This window comes from Globicephala melas, chromosome 13 (assembly GCF_963455315.2).
Source record: "Globicephala melas chromosome 13, mGloMel1.2, whole genome shotgun sequence".
In the NCBI taxonomy this organism is placed as follows: domain Eukaryota; kingdom Metazoa; phylum Chordata; class Mammalia; order Artiodactyla; family Delphinidae; genus Globicephala; species Globicephala melas.
In genome coordinates, this window is record NC_083326.1 from 60,685,485 (window position 1) to 60,704,778 (window position 19,294).

Genomic DNA, 19,294 nt, shown 5'->3' on the forward strand with positions numbered 1-19,294 from the left:
TCATCAGGCGTGGCCACGTCATCGGGGGCACAGCAGGGCCCACGGCTGGGGGACCTACTAGGTGACTGAGGCTATCGAGACCCTGGCTCAGTCCCTTGTATTTCAGCTGGAAGTGGGATGGCCTGGGCTCCTCTGGGGTCTGGGTTTGGTCCTTGTTTCTTGACCGACACAGAGCTCCTTCCAGGCTGGGGCTCATCCCAGACCCTCCCAGCAGCTTGGGTTGCCACCCGGATTTCTCCCCTGAGCTCCTCAGCTTTGAAGGGAGTGCTATTCCACCCCCTTGAAGACGTGTCAGGCCCCCTCCCCACACGGGGCAGCATGCAGTGAAACTCTGACATGCGTGGTGGTTCTCAACATCCGAGCACACTCAACACTCCTCCATGACTGAGTCCCCAGTCCCCAAGTCTGGTGCTCCAGGGGCCAGCAATGCTCCAGGGGCCAGCAGTGCCCCAGCAGCCTGACCCTTCACCCTGTGGTATAATCTCCATGGGAACCGGGAGGGGATGCTCACACTGAAACCCTCACACAGAAGAACGAACATGTCCGTGTGAGTGTTAATAACTTCCTACCAGGAACAGGCAAGTCGCGTGGCATTCAGGTTGACATTAGGTGACATTAGTGGAATCAATGCCCCTCCCATGGATGGCTTGTTGCACAAGCAAAATTCCAGAGGCATTTTGGAACACTCCAGATTCCAAATATTCTGTTGCACTGTGCCCAGAATATATTAATACTTAGGATCATGGACCCCAATTTTTCATCCTGAAATAGTATCAGTGTAATTATACACGATACAGAAATAGAAAACGAACCCACGCGGCTGACTTTAGAGCAGCATCCTGGCCAGGTGGGTGGAACCACACACAGAAAGGCGTTTCAAGGGCCACACATGCTCTCCTGTCAAACACTGTAGGAGCCCTGCAGGGACCCACATGCTGAGGTCACCAGCTTCTTCTCCACTCCCTCCCAGGGAGGGGACACAATGCCGTCCCGCGGCCAGCCCCGCTCTGTGAGTGGCTGTGACAGCACAGAGCGTCTCACCCTTGAAACAAGAAGAGATTGACGTAGTTGTAGCTCTTGGTGAGGAAGTTTCCGAGGACCCGCGTTGGGTAGCCGCAGCGGATCTGGTAGGCGGACAACCCGAAATACACGCATTTCACGAAGTACCAAAGCTGGGCGACCAGGTTCTGGCTGAATTTCCTGAGATGTGAAAACACAGAAAAGTGGAGGATGGAATACTCTTCTGGAACAAAAGGACACCAGTTTAGCATAAATTTAAAAAAGCCTAATTGCCCATCTGGCACTTAAAGACAGTTCAGTAAATTCTCTCTACATAGTGGATCTCTTCAAAAGGCAAGAGGTGGGGTCAGAAAATCTAATGATTAAAAAAAATTGCTCTGAATGTGCCCCCAATTTATTAGAGCATTATTCAGTTGTTTCAGCCATAATTAAAATAAATGACTGTTAAGTGGATTTACTAGTAAACATTTTCTCAGGACTTTGATGGTGCCGCTATCATGGTCCAGATTGAAGCTCAACAAAGAAAAAACCAAAATGTGGTTTTTACTTGACAAGATGTATAATTTGGAAGATGTAGGAGAAAGAATTCTGACAAATGAACCCCCATTTTTTTTTCTTTTGCTATACGTACATAAGACAGGTCAGGGATTAATACATTTTTGACACCTGGATTTTGGTTCCAGTTCTGTTTGCTATGGAGTTTGTTCCTCAAGCCATCATTTTTCTAAACATCAATGTCTATATGAAAAGTTTCCCTTGCTCTAAAAATCCATGACTCTCTGATCTACTAACTTGCCTTTTTCTAATGACATCCTCAGAGCTAGAGATGGTAGTTCGTTCTCCTGGTGGACAGTTAATGAAGAGGCCCATAGTGTTGAACAGTTCATGAATGCTAGCGTAAGTCTGAGCAAAAACTTAGTGGAACTAAATTTCACACTGGAAAAAAAATTAGAACACATTTTCAAAGAATGATGACCTATAGGATCATTTTTAACTTTGGATAAACGCGGCATCCTGTGAGTCTTAAACATGATTAGTACAAATTTTTAAAAATGAATCCGACTTTCAACTCAGTAAGATTTAAGTATAATCTTCCCTGTGTTTAAAATTAAGAGCGATACTTTAAGTTTTTTAGACAAAGCAGTGTATTACTCTTTACGTTGTATCCTGGATTTGTCTTATTAATTTTCAATTTTGTTATCAGAAGAAAACATGTACTATTTTTTCATTGAGAACAGCTATTCTTTAGTTGACAAGATCTAAGAACAAGCCAGGAGCATGTGGGCCTATGTGTCTGGGGGCCTAGAGGCCTCCACGTGGATGTCAGCAGCTAAAGATCTCAGAAATGTTGCTTTTGAGTGTCTCTGCTGTGGAGAAACCCAGCCTCGGTATTTCAGGACCTAATGAATTACTTTAACTGCATTTGACCATGGTGGGCGCTTGACAAGTTACCAGTAAGATATCAGATACTTTACGGAGAGCCCCCATCAACTATCCAGTTCCTCGTCTTTCTAGGAACTGTCCATATTGGTAGAACTTTAGGAAATCACATTTTTTTAAATCTCTCCAGGAAAATGCCCTTTGATTTTACAGATACTTGATATAAAAACTACATGGGAAAGAATTCTTCTATATTTATCAAAATTATAATCAAAGACTTAAAACTGTGTTGCCTTCTATTCTTTATAAAAGGTCCAACCCCTGTTTTACCTACTAAAAAAAATTCCCTTTCTATGATGTTAAAGTGGGTCAACTTGGAATAAGTACTAGTTAACCTACAGATCCTGAAGCAATCACGTTAACCGTAATTAGGGACACTGAGGTTGTCCTGTACTGGGAAGCGTTTGTCTGTGGCGTCTCTGCATGGTTTATTCCCGGAGGCTGGAGTCACGCCCTCCCCGTCTCCCTCGGCACCTACCGTGCAGAGCTGTGTAGACTGTAGGGAACCCTTGGATATCTGTGGGCTATATGGTGTGATGCACACAGAAAAAGCCATTTATCAGATAAATTATTCAAGATATCCGAGCTTCCTTGTCCTCAGTGTTATGACCGGTAGCCCTAATTTTCTTCTGTAGGGCTTAAAATACTCCTAATCTATTTCTCCCCTTACGCTTTCCTTGTCTGGAAAGGATTTAGACAATATGACTATTAATCAATGGTTTCTCTTTAAACAATGAATGAAATTTTCAGTAAATTTGAAGGAAGAAAAATGAATTTTGGAGGTTAAAGAGTAGCAGCAGGGCTTCCCTGGTGGCGCAGTGGTTGAGAGTCCGCCTGCCGATGCAGGGGACACGGGTTCGTGCCCCGGTCCGGGAAGATCCCACGTGCCGCGGAGCGGCCGGGCCCGTGAGCCATGGCCGCTGAGCCTGCGCGTCCGGAGCCTGTGCTCCACAACGGGAGAGGCCACAGCAGTGAGAGGCCCGCGTACCGCAAAAAAAAAAAAAAAAAAAAAAAAAAGTAGCAGCACAGTTTGAAATGTCAAGAAATTATGTTGTCACTGACATGCCGGCAGTGATGCCAGAGACTCACTAATCCTAATATATCTTGAATGAAAGATCCAAAACCAAAGACAGATTAGTCTGTCGCACTAGGGATGGCCATTACGTGAGACCCAAAGGTGAGATCCCAGGAGAAGAAAGGACCTGTGTGGCCATAGTTTGGTGACTCTCACAGTGTCGGGAGCCTGGGAGCCCCGTGTGTGAAAGGCCGTGAAAGGCCGACAGGTCCTTGCTTTACTCACGTGGGTGTCACAGCCCTTTTCTCCTGGTCTGCTGCCCTGGACCTAAGAGGTCCTCGATAAACGTGAACTTGAACTGAATATGCACGATTTGTAAGACACGCCAGAGAAGCTCTCATTCATTCGGTCCTTATAGCAGATGTTTCAGCCGTGTTTGGTTGGCAGGCGTTGTCGCTAGGCCGTTGACCTCCTCAAAAGCCTGGCAGGACAACGTGGTCGCCAGAAGAATGCCCCCAGCCCCCACCCAAAGACATGCACGTCCTAGTCCCCAGAACCTGGGAACGTGTGACCTCCCATGGCAAAGAGGACTTGACAGACGTGTTAAGGTCGGGGACCTGGAGAGGCGGAGCAACCGGGGCTGTCCAGGTGGCCTCAGTCAGTGAGTCCTTAGCGGGAGAGAGCCTTGCTCAGCCATGGGTGGAGGGAGACGCGGCAGGGGAACAGAGGCTGGGTTTGAAGATGGAGGAGGAGAGGTGCAGAGCATGGGCATCTCTAGAAGCTGGGCGGGAGGGGGATGCTCCCCTGGAGCCCCCAGAAAGAACCACAGCCCTGCCCACACACATGAATCAGTCCAGTGAGACCTGGGTCTGCCCCCTGACCTGCAGAACTGCAAGACGACACACCTGCATTGCTTTAAACTCTAACTTTGTAGTGATTTGTTACGGCAGCAACAGGACACCAACACAAGCAGAAATAACCAAACCATTTGCCGATTTGACCTAAAAGGACTAAAATGCTAAAAGGACTCTCAGTGGCTTCACTGTTGCAGTATTTCTGGGAGCTCTGGTCTCTGCTGGACCCCCTGTCAGGACATGGCAAAGATTTAGGCTCAAGGGCTCTGGAACTCTCTCTTGGGACTGGCTGGAATAATCAAATCCTTTTCACACTGCAGAGTGAAATAATAGGTTGTGTTACCTAAAAAAAAAAAAATCTTCCTGGAAGCAAGTACGGGATGCTTCCCATGGAGGCAGGAGTGCAACACACAGTAGGCGCAGCACACAGTAGGGCCAAGAGCCCTGGGGTTGGGGGTTGGTCCCTCCAGTAATTGGCTGAGTGACTCTGGGGAGGTCACACTTCCATATGGGCTCACCTGTCTTCATCTGGAAAATTAGACAGTAGGTCTAGAAAGCTTTTTAAGGTCTTTTCTTCTCTGAAATTAAGAATTTCAATGAGAGCTGCTGGAGCATGCCTCCTTGATGCTTTTAAAAATCAGACAAATTACCAAAATTCACCATCCAGCTATCCTGGGTGTTAAATTTGGCCTATTTCTCTGCTTTGAGATATAGCTATAATTAAATATTTACAGAGAAAATTGTACTTATTCTATTTTAAAGACTAACAAATAAGGGACTTCCCTGGTGGCGTAGTGGTTAAGAATCCGCCTGCCAATGCTGGGGACACGGGTTCTAGCCCTGGTCTGGGAAGATCCCACAAGCCACAGAGCAACTAATCCCGTGTGCCACAACTACAGAGCCCATGTGCCACAACTACGGAAGCCCACGCACCTAGAGCCCATGATCCACAACAAGAGAAGCCACCGCAATGAGAAGCCCGCGCACCGCAACGAAGAGTCGCCCCCGCTCGCTGCAACTAGAAAAGGCCTACGCGTAGCAACGAAGACCCAACGCAGCCATAAATAAATTAAAAAAAAAAAACTCTTTAAAAAAAATAAGATTCACAATGTTCTCATGACCAAATTCTAATATGTTTACAAACGGCTTGCCCTATTCTGAATTATCTTTACCATGTGAGCTACATTTCCTCCCCTAGTTTGCGGCGTGGAATGGAAGGCTTACGGAGCTATTGGGTATATTCTGAGTAACAACCCTTTATATAGTTAGTTCTACTTTAGACTCAGGAAAGATGATCCTAATTCCAATTTTCCTTTTAAAATATTTTCATTGCCACCATTTATTATCACAAAGCAATGACTCCCTAGACTGAGGTCAGAAAGTCAGCCTGAATGTTCAGGTGGGGGCAGACGTCAGTCTAGCCACTGGTAGAAGAGACTTGGTTTCCTCGTGGAGAATTACATTTGAGTCGGTTTCTGAACAGCATTAGGAAAATCCATTTTCATTACTTGTTACTCCAGAAACGGTGCTCACCAGCTTGACGGACAGGTTATTCCTAAGGCTTGGCTGTGAATGACTCATGAGGTCTGATAAAGAGATCAAACTGATGGTACACATGAAGCCCTTTTCATGACATGTTCTTAAAAAGGTCACTCCTCTCATGTTATATGGACAGTTCCCTGCTCCCCTTCTGCAGACCCTTTGCTTTCATCGTCTACCAGAGCCGATACCAGGCACACCTCCTTTTACCGCGCTTCACAGATACTGTGATTTTTACAAATGGAAAGTTTGTGGCCACCCTGCGTCCAGCAAGTCTGTCAGCACCATTTTTCCAACAGCATTTGCTCCCTTCGTGTCTCTGTGTCACAATTAGGTAATTGTTGCAATAGTTCAGGCTTTTTCATTACGATTGTATTTGTTGTGGTGACCTGTGGTCAGTGATCTTTGATGTTACTACTATAACTCACTGAACGCCCAGGTGATGGGTAGCATTTTTTAGCAATAAAGTATTTTTAGATTAAGGTATAAACATTGTGTTTTTAATACATAATGCTATTGTACACTTAATAGACTACAGTTTGGTGTAAACGTAACTTTTATAGGCATCGGGAAACCAGAAAATTCCTGCCACCTGATTTGTTGTGGTGGTCAGAACCGAACCCGCCGTATCCCCAAGGTCTGCCTGCATTTCCTGTTCATAGGGGTCTCCCTGGTTTTTCTTTCCTGGACTGACTCACTCATCTGCTCATGCGTGAAGCACCAACTTGGCCCCAGCACCGTTCTGGGTGGAGGCGTGCCCTCTGGTCTGAGATCTGACCTTGGGGAGGGGAGCCCTGCCAGGGGAGAGGAGAGGCTGTCAGGAGGCACCGAGGAGGGTCAGCATGGCCAGAGCTGGGGGCTCAAGGGACAGACGGCCTCCAGCCCCCTCCTGGGACAGCGCCAGCCCTTCCCTACCCAAGTCCTCGGCCTCCAAGGCCCCTTCACAGCAATAGCTGTATTAACTGCAGCAGCGGCGGCATGGGGGCTGCTGTGTTTACCCCTCAGAAGGACCCAGGGAGGCAGACCCCTCGTCACCTGCACCCCTTTCTCTACCAGTTGAACAGACTCCGTTCTTTTCATCCACTTCTCATGTGACACACTTTTGCATCCTCTCATCCCCTTACGCTGTTAACACCGCACTCCAGTCCGTCTCTCTAACTGCTCAGGTCACAGCACGAGGACCCCAGGTGTGCGCTGACCGCTCAGCCCGTCCCCTCCCTAGCTGAGAGCACTAGGTCTGCGAATGCGTATAAAACGCAGTGATGACGTTTCTGAGGAATCAGCTCACGCCCTGGCTTCACACTGAGTTTAGCATTGATTAAACCCCCTGACTTTCCCTTCTCCTACGGGCCGATCCTTATGAAAATGTCTGCGTGAAAGCGGCCCGCACGGCTCTAGCTTCCGAAGGCCTTACCTCTCAGTCACCCCAGGCAAGATGAAGAACATCCAGAAGTGAATCCCAAACACCAGGATGACCTGGAAGATGACCTTCCCCAGCACCGTCTTCCTGAGGTACAGTGCCCGGTCTACCACCATGGTGCCGAACTGAATGAGGACCATCACCAAGAAGGGCCCCGGGACCTGGTCCTCCGACAGCGAGGAGGTGATGTCGGCCGCGGCTGAATGTTTCTGGGGGGGAGACCACAGGTTCAGGCCCGGTGGCACCCACGGGACAGCAGCGCTAGTCCCTGGTGTGCAGTGGCCTTGGTCCCCGACCTACCCCAAAGGCCCAGAAGCCAAAGACGATGATGACGAAGTCGACGGTGTCTGCCAGGAACATGAGCACGTACACGTCGGTCACGGCGCTGTAGTCGGGGTGGATGAGGTCGTAGAAGAACTGTCTGATGGGCACGTAGAGCTGCAGGGTCCTGCCAGACAGACACCCGGAGGGGGGATGCAGGAGCCACTGGATACAGTGATCAGAGCATTCCATCCTCTGCTTCCCTCCTCCCACCAGCTCTCAGCCCCTGCCCCCGACCTCAGGACAGTCTGCTGGGGGAAGGGGGCTCCTGCCCCAACAGAGACTGTGCACTAGTTCATGGCCGACGGGACCACAGACCTCTTCTCTCCTTGAAGCATAATGGAGCGGTAGCCCCAGAAATGAGGGGCCGGTTTATCCCCTGATTCGATTACTCTCCACCTGTGAGGCCCTGATCCTGCTACCCAGCCCTCTGCGCTTCTGTAAAAGGTGTGATAAGTAATGAGGCGGGAGGCCTGGGCTGCGGTGAGAGCAAACGGGGCCTGTGGTCCTGCCTGAGACACAGGAAATGCCACGCAGCCCCTGCTCCTCCCGTTTCCGACCCCGTGTGTCCCCCGGGTCCCGGGCAGCGCCCTGGGCTTTGGAGCTCACCTCGCTCCATCCTTCATGGCCCTGTGCCCTGGCCCTGGCTTGTCTGCCCAGCCCCTGTCCCCCCATCTTCACTGTGCTCTGGGTTCCACCTTCAGTTCAAGGCCACGTTCAGGTGAGCAGCGCCCTCGGTCTCAGAGCCCAGACTCAGGGCCAGCCCTGTTGCACCTCCCCCGTTTCCACTCCTGTCTCTGCATCCCTGTCACCTGGGGGAGGGGCCTGTGAACTCAGCTGGTGAACTTGGGCGGCAGGACAGACCAACCACTTCCCGCGTGCACCTCGGTTTCCCTCTATGGGGTAAGTGTATCTCTAAGAACCTTCCAGCTTTGACTTCATTCCCTCTCTGTCTGGTTGGACTCTTTCATATGCCTGGAAATACACACGGTGAGCCCGTGTTCAAATAGAAAAAGTCTGTTTAGAAATGCAGTGGATGTAAAAATAAATCATCCTTATTGGAAAGTGATTTTTAAAAGCAGTATCACGATGGGCTATTTCGTTCTGCCTGAAGCAGATGATGTTTGTGGTGGGACAAGTCACTTCACTCGTCACCTCTGGCTGATGTGGAGTGACACCAGCTCCCCAGCCCCAAGGCGTTCTCACGCACTCACTTCTTTATGGTAAACGCTTTTGCTTTGATTAAGTGTTCTCGAAGCTTCTCCACATAAAGTTCCCGTCTGCTTTTTTGCTTGCCGCTCACAACACTGCTTCCTTTCTGGCTGCTGTTTCGGGTGCTTGTGCTGCCTGAAAGTAAAAAGAAACCGAGATGCACCGTGAGTTGCAGGTTTGTCGACGTAAATATTGCAGAAGCCCCGCCGCCCCCAGGACAGAGGATGGTCTGAAGCTGTTTAGAAGGTGAGACACACAGATGCCCGTAAGAACAGAGGCGGAGAACTTGGAATCTGCAGCCTCAACTCTGCTTCCATAGCCAAAGGCATCCGTGGGTTTTCACACCCACTGCTGGCTCTTTCCTCGGCCGTGGTGGGACCTCTGTCCCAGGAGGAAGTAGACCGTAGAACAGTTTTTATCGTGCTCTGTGGGGTCCCAGGTTTTTGTTGCGGGTTTTCTAGATTGGGTCCAGGACCCATGCCTTTTTTCAGGTCCAAATGTCTGTAACTGTAAAACAAATAGGAGACGACCTGCCAGTGCTTGCCTGAAAAATGTCTTCTGCTGATGAATACAGAGTGTCTGGAAGGCTTCAGACAGAAGCACTACCAACACAAAAGCCCACTTACCCCAAGAGGGGCAACTGGAACGCATATGTACTTTCCTACTACTGGCTGTTGAGTAAGAAATTAATAACTAGCTTAGGAAATAACTAAGAAGGTTTGGCTAAAAGTTCCCATTGATTAAAATGTATTTTCAAAATAAATCGTGATGTATACTCAGCAGAATCTCTGGATATGATTTATAACTACCCTGTATCCAACATCCACTAGGTACGAGGCGGCGTGCTGGCCACTTTTCTCCACGACCTGGAATCCTCGTCCCGGGGACGACTCAGACAGACACCCTGGACAGTGATGTGATCGCCCCGGGCCACACAAACAGCTCAGCCCAGACTCGGAATTCCGTCTGTCTGGTTGCAAAGTACATTCTTTTCACATCACAATATCTGTCTCCTCGACAGCACCCAAAAAACTCCCCTGCCCCGGACCCACTGGAACCAGGGAAATGGTTCAGCCTGGGGACACCGTGTGACAGATACCTCTCTTGGACCTATTGGAGGAAAAGCTGGAGTCCTGGGACGTCTGGGAGCCGCTGCTGGAGCGCTTCCTCCTGATGGCGGCCGGCTGCTCGGGGAAGGTCACGTGCACCGACTCCACGGACGCGGCCAGGTTGATGGACTTCAGGGAGTCGGAGGAACCCCTCCTACCGTGGCTGAGGGACAGCGCGTCGTCCGAGCCCACCTCGTCAGAGCCACTGTCTGCGATGTCATCGTCGTCCCACAGGCCGTGGCACTGAGAAGGCAAGGAAGGGACAGCTCAGCCCGCCGTTCCGGGGAGGGGGCTGGGATTCTGCCCTATGACATCCCAGCCACCAGAGCGTCCCTCAGGATAAACGTAAAACAGGGCGACTGTAGCTGACAACACTGTTGTACAGCGGAAACTGGCTAGGAGAGTGCAACTTAAATGCTGTCACCAAACAGACAGAGAGGCAGGTGAGGAGGTGTTGGATGCACTAATTAACCAGAGGGAGAGAGCCTTTGCTCCATGTATACGTTTATCGAATCACTGCATGTACACCTTGAATACCTTACAATTTCATTTGTCAATTATACGTCAATAAAACTTTGTCAATTATACATCCATTATACGTCAATAAAACTGAAATTTAAAAAAAGATTAGAAACCCAAAGCAGTGCAAAGGATTCTAAGAAAGAGCATCATCTATAATTTTCCAACGGTCCCAGCAGAGTGGAGGCGGTGGGCATAGACCATAGCATTTGGCTCTTCAGTGGAGATGCAGACAGATGATGGGGTGGAGGTCAAACAGAATCAACGCAGCTGGTTCCCTGAGCGGAAGTGCTTTCCAGCACACACTGCTGTGCTGACAGCGTGCACCGGCAGTACCGAGCTGAAGTGGCCATGGGTGAACTGATCCCCGCCCCGTGCTCACCAAATATCTGTACTGGAATTACGGTGCTGCTCCTCCCCCAGCCTGCACCACAAGACCTGAATCCTGGGATCACCTGGGATCACCACGGCTGACCCAGGAACAGACCTGCAAATCCTCTACTCCAACAATGCCGGCCCACGTGTGAGAGTCTGTGACGCATCCTGCAGAGCCTGGTTTTTGCTTCAAGGAAGTGGGATAAAGGGGGCCGGTAAGGACAGGAGGGAGGATTGCAGAAGAGAGGGCTGAGGAAGCAGGACTTTCCTGGAATGAGATGCTACGTGGACCACAAGTCGCCCTGGTGTTGACCTTGGACGAAGTTGCCCAGTGAGCTGTCCGCCCCCTGAGCGCCCTGGCTGCCAGGCTAGCATTTATCCCCAGGACCCCGTCCAGTCCTCCGTCTGACTCTGTAGAGAATAAGAGCTCCAGGCCCATTTGCCAAACCAACTCGGAGAACGATCCGTTCATCCAAAGACAGAGTCACGTAATTTACAGATTTTTCTTAAATATTTATGTATAGATATATATTTCTTAAACACATTCAATGAATGTATTCTTATAACAGACATTTTAGATGCTCGTAATGGGATTTTTCAGTTTATACTGATTTCTTTCAAATCATTTTGAAAGTGGCTTTGTCTTTTGTTAACATTTTATTAACGTATTTGGATTCTTTCACTGCTTTCTCAGTAGCATATTTATTTAGGTTTGTTAATTCTTCCAATTATTTATAAAATTATATTTATTCATAGAAATAGGATAATTTTAACCACTTTTGAAATTTGCACATAGTTTTTAATTGTTTGGATTTCAAAGCAGCATTGTTAAAAGGTTGAAAAAAATGATTTTTTCAAAAGCTGTAGGATAGTTTTGTCTTTTTATGAAAGGATTTATCATTACAAAAAGCATTTTTCATACCATTAGCCAAAATTTCAGCATTACAGTACCTCAAATATATTCACTGTATATAAGACATTTTCAAAGAAGAAATCAGAGTAAGTGTACCAATATGAAACACCAAAATTTCATTTATTGTGTGCTTTAAATATAAAATCATAGCTGTTAAACCATCTGAATGTTGATGAAAAAGTAATAAAAGTATCTAAAGTTTTATAATTTTCTTAAAATGACACGCAAAAGGATTCAGAATTTGCAAGAGAAACTGGAAGCGGCCAAAATTATACTAAATGCTGAAATTTAAAACTTTAATTTCTAGAACTAAAAAGATAAGGTTAAACATCTATTAATATGTTCGTCAAGAATTAGTAAATTGGCTACATTCAGGTAATTACCATATTCATCAGAAGAACTGGAAAAATTAAGCAAATTTTATTTTGGCTAATGGGTGCCTGTGGATAAATACCTTTGCAAACTCACCACACCCCAATGACTCAGGTAAGCCACCCCCCGCCAAGTGAAGGGTTAGGGACTTGCAGTTTGCAAGGTGACAAAAGGCAGAGTAAAGGTCTTGGTCATGGTACACCAATGAAAGCCTGTTTGAAACAGCCCACTGAATAGGACAGAAGTTGAACATACTGTTACATGTACGTGTGCGTGTGTGTGTGTGTACGCATTAACTGAGGCCAAGCTTGTTCTCAAAAGGAACGAATAAAGATACTACTTGATAAAATGAATTTAAAATACGTTATACGAGACAAGTTAAAATAAGAGAAGGAAAGTAAGACTGTGACCACAGGCACATCAATATCTAATTTTTAGAGTTGAGTGGCATATTACAAGTTTAGCTTATAATTCACAGTGTGTGAGAAGAGAAAGCCCCACAGACTCTCAGTGGGATGACAGGAGTTACTGATCCCGAGAAGGTCACTCTGTAGACAGGTCTTCCCAGAGCAACGAGGGAATGGCTTTCTCAGCCTGTGCTCTCTGGGAGCACAGCCCTGGGCTTCCCAGGCCCATCACGTAGATGGTCTCTCACTAAAGCCGGTGGTTTCACGACAAGAAACTACAAGAGAAGCAATGCTACTAGAAGGGGGTGGGCCGAGGTCAGGATGGAGAGGAGACCCCAAACTGCAGCTCCCTGATGATCTGCCGTGGATCAGGAGGTAAGAACTGCTCACCGTTCGGGTGTTGGGTTAATTAGGCTGTGTTCAACCCAGGGTAGAGACGGGAAAATTTCCCCTTGATTTATTACAAACTCCATTATTGAGCACACAGTGTTGGAGAAAATGAATGAAATGAACACAACTGTCTGTTAACAAGGAAAAAAAGAGCACACACACAGACCCCACCCCATGGACCCTCGGCCCCATGCGATCGCAATGCTCGGGTTCTCGGGAATCTTTCAGGGGCTGTGAACGGGCAGTACCTTCAGGATGGACCGGTGGAAGAAGAGGGCCAGCAGCTGGATGAGGTCGTAGAGAACGTAGCCCTCCTTCTTCTCCACCCCGATGATATTGGGTGGGTGGTAAGGCTTGTCTTTGTTCAATTCCACATTCTTGTTCCAGGGAAAGAACCCAAACTGGAAGAAATACTTGACCACAATTGCCACCTGCACACAGATGATAGAAATTTTTAAAAAACGAGTCCTTTTAAGAATAGTTCTATAGGAGAAACAGTGACACAAAAAAATTAAGGGGAAAAAGTCTCAGTTTTGTTGCTGGGAATGCACACACCATGTGGAATAACAAATTCTCATTCTCAGACTCTGACTTTAGGACAAGCGCAGAATCTCACCTCCAGGGCCTTTTTTTTTTGCGGTACGTGGGCCTCTCACTGCTGTGGCCTCTCCCATTGCGGAGCACAGGCTCAGCGGCCATGGCTCACGGGCGCAGCCGCTCCGCGGTATGTGGGATCTTCCCGGACCGGGGCACGAACCTGTGTCCCCTGCAACGGCAGGCGGACTCTCAACCACTGCGCCACCAGGGAAGCCCACCTCCAGGGCCTGTGACTACGGATACATCAGGGCCATTTATGTTACTTCTGACTCGGCTTAAATGACTTCTGCTACTGTTGAGGAATTGGCTAATTTCTACTGATTCAATTGGATATTTACACAAGTATTCAGCTATTAACTATGGTAATTAGAACCAACAAGAACAGGAAGACCTTTATCTTTATACTTCAGGGTATTGCTTTAATTTGGAATCTTTAGGAGCAAACCACACAGGCTCGCTGTACACGATATTACTTTATTCTCATCTCTCTCTTCTCACCATTTTATTGCTCATTGGAAGTGCTCAAGAAATAAAAGTGAATGAAACAAAATCTTGCCAATTGTGCTGGTAACTAGCTCACGGTGCAAACGTGGAGATGTTTGCAGAGATGGACACTGAAACATCGTCCAACGTCTGCGTCATCAGGGGTTAATTCATTACACATAATCCATCAATAAAAATAGTTTTACAAGTCCTCCATTGACCTAGAGTCCCCCTTCAGCCCTCCTCCTCTCACACTTCTTCCCAAAGTCGAGCCTCTGTGAAGAGCAGCCCTGCGTCCCTTACCCTGGTGCTTGCACCCAGCGCTGGGTACCCACACAGAAGCCAGAGTCCAGCCACACCCCCCTTGCACCCCACCCAGTGTCCCTTCCTGAACCTGCTCCTCTGCCCCCTCCTCTCAGCCCCCCATGCGGTGACATTGGTCCGGACCGTGATATTTCTCACCCCGGCTGTTTTCCAAGCCTCCACTTTATGAAAACTTGCTAAAACACACACTTGCCGGAGTCATGTCCCATTCAACTCCTTCAACCCAAGGGACCGAGTGCTGAGCTCACACCCCGTGGACAGGCATCCCTGGGCGCCTCTGCTGCCCGCCCCTCCAGCCTCCTTGCAGCCCCATCACGGCCCGTCCGTCCTGCGCTCGCCGGGCTGTCTTACGCCTTCGTTTCTTCGCAAGGACTGGACTCACTTTGCTTTCGTCCTTTGCCGAACTTCTCTCCTTCCCACGTACCCCCTTGTGCTGACGAGTCCCCCCACCCCGGCTACAAGAGGCCACACGCCTGCCGCGCTCTGCACCAGTGCCCACCCATGCCGTGTGGTTTTGAACTGTAGGCAATTCTCCGTTTACACTCATCAGTTCGCTACAGGAACCTGCAACCACTGAGAAACAGGAACGACCATTTTTTTAAAACTTTCTGTTGTTTCCTCTTGCCCAGCATAGCCCCCAGCTGTGGCCCAAAGTCTGGGTTGTGCAGGGAATTAACGTCAACAACGCCTCAGTGTGACAGAGAAAATGGAGAGCCCCACTTTGAATCGGGAAGAGCTCATTTCAAGACGAAAGCTGCGCACCAGCGGCTCTTTGTCCCTTCTCCACATTCCTAGAACCTGCCCTTACCTCAAGTCAGGTAAGAAGCTCCTCCTGCAGAGGCGCTGGGGAGAATCTCCGGGCCCCAAACAGGGAGTCACTTATGCCCCGATCACCAAGTTATGCAATGGAAGTAATATTTAAGAGCCATTATTTAGACAGACTAATTAAAGTCATGGGTATGTATTTGGCTTCACATCTTTTATTTTTATTATGGAAATAAGATGCATGATAGCAATACTTTAAAATGAATACTTTGGAGATGATTTAATACATAACTTTGTTTTAATTTTGCTGTTGAATTACTTGTAAACCTATAAAATTTCTAGACTCTAACTCTACACCATGATGAGTACTATCCTTGAAGAAGCAATTACAGCTCCACTGTTAGTGAAAACTTTCCTTCTGAGCCAGGTAAGAAAATGGGGCTTCTTCACAAATCTAAGATGACAAAGAACCGTGACGGCCCGAGGAGCAATGTCCTTAAGAGCCTCCCTTCTACTCCCAGTTTTACGGTTGCCATGGGAATTTGTGAACTGCTACGTACACAACAGGGTAGGGCAGAAAGGCAGGTTCATATATTTGGGCAGAGTGCCTCTTGTCCCCTCACGGGTGATGAAAACAGGGTGGCAATTCTCCTTTTCTGTTATTCAGACTTTTAAGGAGGTGGGTATGTGACTTTGTGTTTTGATGTGTGGAAATTGCCTTTAGGTTTAAAAATGGGAGAAACGCATGCTGCGTCAAACTGTTCAAGGTGCTCACTGTACTGTCTGATGCAGTGTCCATCACTGACTGTGCACCGGCCCCTGGGCCGCGCTTGTGTCTGCCTTTCACTTACCGTCCTGGTGGCTGAAACCACAGGGCAGACACCAGACCTCAAAGGCCTCCCCCACCACTCGCTAGTTGGGTAACTTCGGGGCAATTATTTAACCTCACTGAGGCTATTTCCTTATCTGTTAGATGGAATGATATTAGCCCCTATGCAGTGTGAGGTGTGAAATGATAAATATAATTACCGGCACCAGGTAACTGTTGGTTATAATCATGTGTCCACCTAAGAATATCAGTTTCACTGACTGTTTATGTGAAATTGTCTGGAGCCGGGCAGGCCCACCCAGAGTGACGCCCTGTGACGGGCAGGCCAGTTCCGCCCGAGGCCTACCTCTGTGTAGACGATGGCCATCATCCAGAAGCGTCTGCTGGGCCGGGGGACGGACAGCATGGCCCAGAGGAAGATCAGGATGGGCAGCACGAGTGTGATGACGGAGGCAGAGACCATGTGGTTGAGGATGATGACGAAGTAGCACACCATCTCCGAGCGGGCCACCAGCGTGTTGTACATGGCGTAGAACAGCAGCAGGAAGCGGGGCTGCCCAACGTAGAACTTCTCCGACTCTTCCAGCTCATCGTCATGGAACATCCTGTTAGAATAAGCAGCGTGACACTACGTGGGTCTTAATTCCCCCAGATGACTGACTTCCTCTTGGTGTGACCCTGGTGTCCCTCCCTGCTTCCCAGGTCCCCAGGTGTCTTGTGGCGTCAACTTCATATTGTGCTACAGAAAGAGACGTGAGACGCTTCCCTGGTGGCACAGTGGTTAAGAATCCGCCTGCCAATGCAGGGGACACGGGTCCGAGCCCTGGTCCGGGAAGATCCCACATGACGCGGAGCAACTAAGCTCGTGAGCCACAACTACTGAAGCCCACACGCCTAGAGCCTGTGCTCTGCAACAAGAGAAGCCACCACAATGAGAAGCCCGTGCACCGCAAAGAAGAGTGGCCCCCACTCGCCGCAGCTAGAGAAAGCCCACATGGAGCAATGAAGACCCAATGCAGCCAAAAATAAATAAATAAATAAAAGAGAGACGTGAGCACTCATGTCTGTTACAGACGCTTTGCTGGTTGTACGATTCAGTGGTAGAAGCACCAAGCTGGCTCCTACTTGCGGTGCAGGAAGTACTGAAAGCAGCACGTTGCCTCTAAACGTCCGAGTGGACGTTCTGCACGTGGGTCTCTGCGCCCAGCAGCCCAGCGGGCACGAAGGGATACTCCCGGCTGTGGCCTTCGCTGTGGCCGAGGCTCTTACTTGTTCAGCAGTAGCTCGCTGGCCGTCAGCTCATGGGTCAGGGGTGGCAGGATGCTGGCCTCCAGGCGGTCTGAGCGGCTGTCGTCGGGGCTGACCGCCATGTGGGTCTGGCCCCCCGAGTCGTCCCGGGAGTCAAAAGACAGGCGCTCCAAGCTGACGGCCTTGCTGTAGGACGGCGGGGCCTCCACTTCGCCGTCCTGCATGGGGTCCTGCGGGGACTGGGTGTCCTCAGGCACCTCCTCATCCTGCTCGGCCTCCACCTCCTCTATGGTCTCTGTGGTCCCCTGGCGCGAGTACAGCATCGTGCACTGCGTGGGCTCACTGTCGGGACACAGGGACGGGCACCGCCTGGTCTCAGCATCCCACTCCCCGCCCTCCCGAGGGCACCCACAGCCACGCATCCAGGCACGTGGGGGGAAACGCCCCCTCGCTCCCCCGTGTTCCACCGGCTTTGCTCCGTCTGGATAATCTGTCTGGTCCGCAGAGATGGTGGGCTGGGCTGCGGCTCCCAGGGTGCTAAAGCCTCCTGAGCAGAGGTTTTCAATCCCATCAAGCTTCCCAGCCACGGGGCCTGGTGTTTATTTCCAATCAAGACACAGTGAGCACAGCTCACCTCCCAGTGTATGGATTTTAAAGAAAGGTGCTCACGGAAACGAGAAGACTCAGCTGGCTGGGTCCACAGGTCTTAGCCAAGATACACTCTACTCTCAGTGGAACCCAGATCCATAAGGGGAGGACGGGAATGAGGGACCGTTGGCAAGACAATGGCATGCTTTATAACACACGGCGCACTTCCTGCATGCTTGCTTCTCCCTGTGTTTCCATCCTTTGCCTTTTCTCACTGGTGCCTCTTACATCTGACTGAATGCTCACCACCTCCCTGTCCCTGGCTCCCCACCGCCTGGTATGTGGAAGCCCCACCCACCACTCTCTGCCCTGAGGGTCTCTCTCCAGGGCTGAGTCCCCAGCTCGGGCTGCCCTCCTGCTCTCTCTCCTCCCAACGACGCTACCAGCTCCCCTTCCAGCTTCCTTTTTCATGAGCTCCTCTGCCATTATCTTCACTCTACTTTTGCTTCCTTTTCTTCTCTTTTGCATCCCTCCTGTCCTTCTAACTTTCCCTGCCAGGTCCGTGCAGGAAAAGCTGGAAATGAAATACAGCAGAGAGCCGTGAAATTCAAAGCGTGCTTTCTATACTGTCTACCTCGACACACCCAGCCCTGAAGGGGAGGGGGCAAAGTCATCTAGAGATGCAGAGCCTGCCGGGTGTAGAGCGATAATCTGTGAGACTCTGAGAAGGTGCTGCTATCTGAAGGGCACGTGTGCGCAGCTGGGGACATAAACACTGGGATGCTCAAATACGCAGGCTGTGCGCATTCTCCTTGTCACGGACACTGGAGCACATATGAGTGAATGAATGAATGCAACTGGCTGAGCCCTGAGACTGAGAACCACATTTGTCTGAGCTCTTGATCCTAACTCAGGGGTCTTCAGCGTCCCCAGGGCTTTGGTTCTAAGCGTGCACATCAGTTAGAAGGCTGTCGGAACACCAAGCCAGCCAGCCTTTGGCTAAGACTCACCTTGATTAGACATGGCCGTGAAACTGACTGATCACCCCCTTGAGTTTTCAGACCCCTGGAGCCAGCCCCACGCCAGGTCTAACTTCCAGTGGGACCGTAAGCGACCACAGGCACGCTCTCTGTGGTTTTAAATGAGGTCTGGCCCCAAAGGGATTCAGCAAATCCTGGTACATTCAGGAATCAACAGAGTGGAATGGCATAGCATGTGGCAGCCAGAAAACATCTCAAATGGCCATGGCATTCCCAGAAACACCAGGCGCCAGCCTCCTGCAGCTCTGAACTGAGATACAGAGCTGCCGGCAACAAGGACTTAACACCTCCCTGATTTGCCAACGCTGACATTAGTTTTGGATTGGGTTATCTGGGTAGGTTGTTTGGTGTCGGGATAAGCACAGTGCCGCTCGTGCTTCTGTGCTCCTGCTGACTTTTCAAAGGCAATTCAAAAAAGCTTTTGGCTTTTACGCAAGTAATTTCATTTCTAAATGATTGTTGTTTTATCATAGGATTTAATGAGAAAACTTAAGCCCAAAGTAATCGTTTCCAA

The 19,294-nt window shown here is 49.3% G+C and overlaps 1 protein-coding gene across 2 annotated transcripts in view; it reads right to left on the minus strand.

Annotated features, from left to right (window-relative positions):
- The window catches only part of PIEZO2 (piezo type mechanosensitive ion channel component 2), a 272,873-nt gene that overhangs the window by 11,749 nt on the left and 241,830 nt on the right, over positions 1-19,294 (minus strand). For both annotated transcript variants that reach the window (XM_060310455.1, XM_060310454.1), the window contains 8 exons: positions 17,174-17,494; positions 16,251-16,509; positions 13,155-13,337; positions 9,921-10,173; positions 8,824-8,956; positions 7,589-7,736; positions 7,283-7,497; positions 1,042-1,200 (listed from right to left, as the gene is read on the minus strand). In XM_060310455.1, the coding sequence (XP_060166438.1) occupies positions 1,042-1,200; positions 7,283-7,497; positions 7,589-7,736; positions 8,824-8,956; positions 9,921-10,173; positions 13,155-13,337; positions 16,251-16,509; positions 17,174-17,494 (1,671 nt within the window). The remainder of the gene's footprint in view (positions 1-1,041; positions 1,201-7,282; positions 7,498-7,588; positions 7,737-8,823; positions 8,957-9,920; positions 10,174-13,154; positions 13,338-16,250; positions 16,510-17,173; positions 17,495-19,294) is intronic.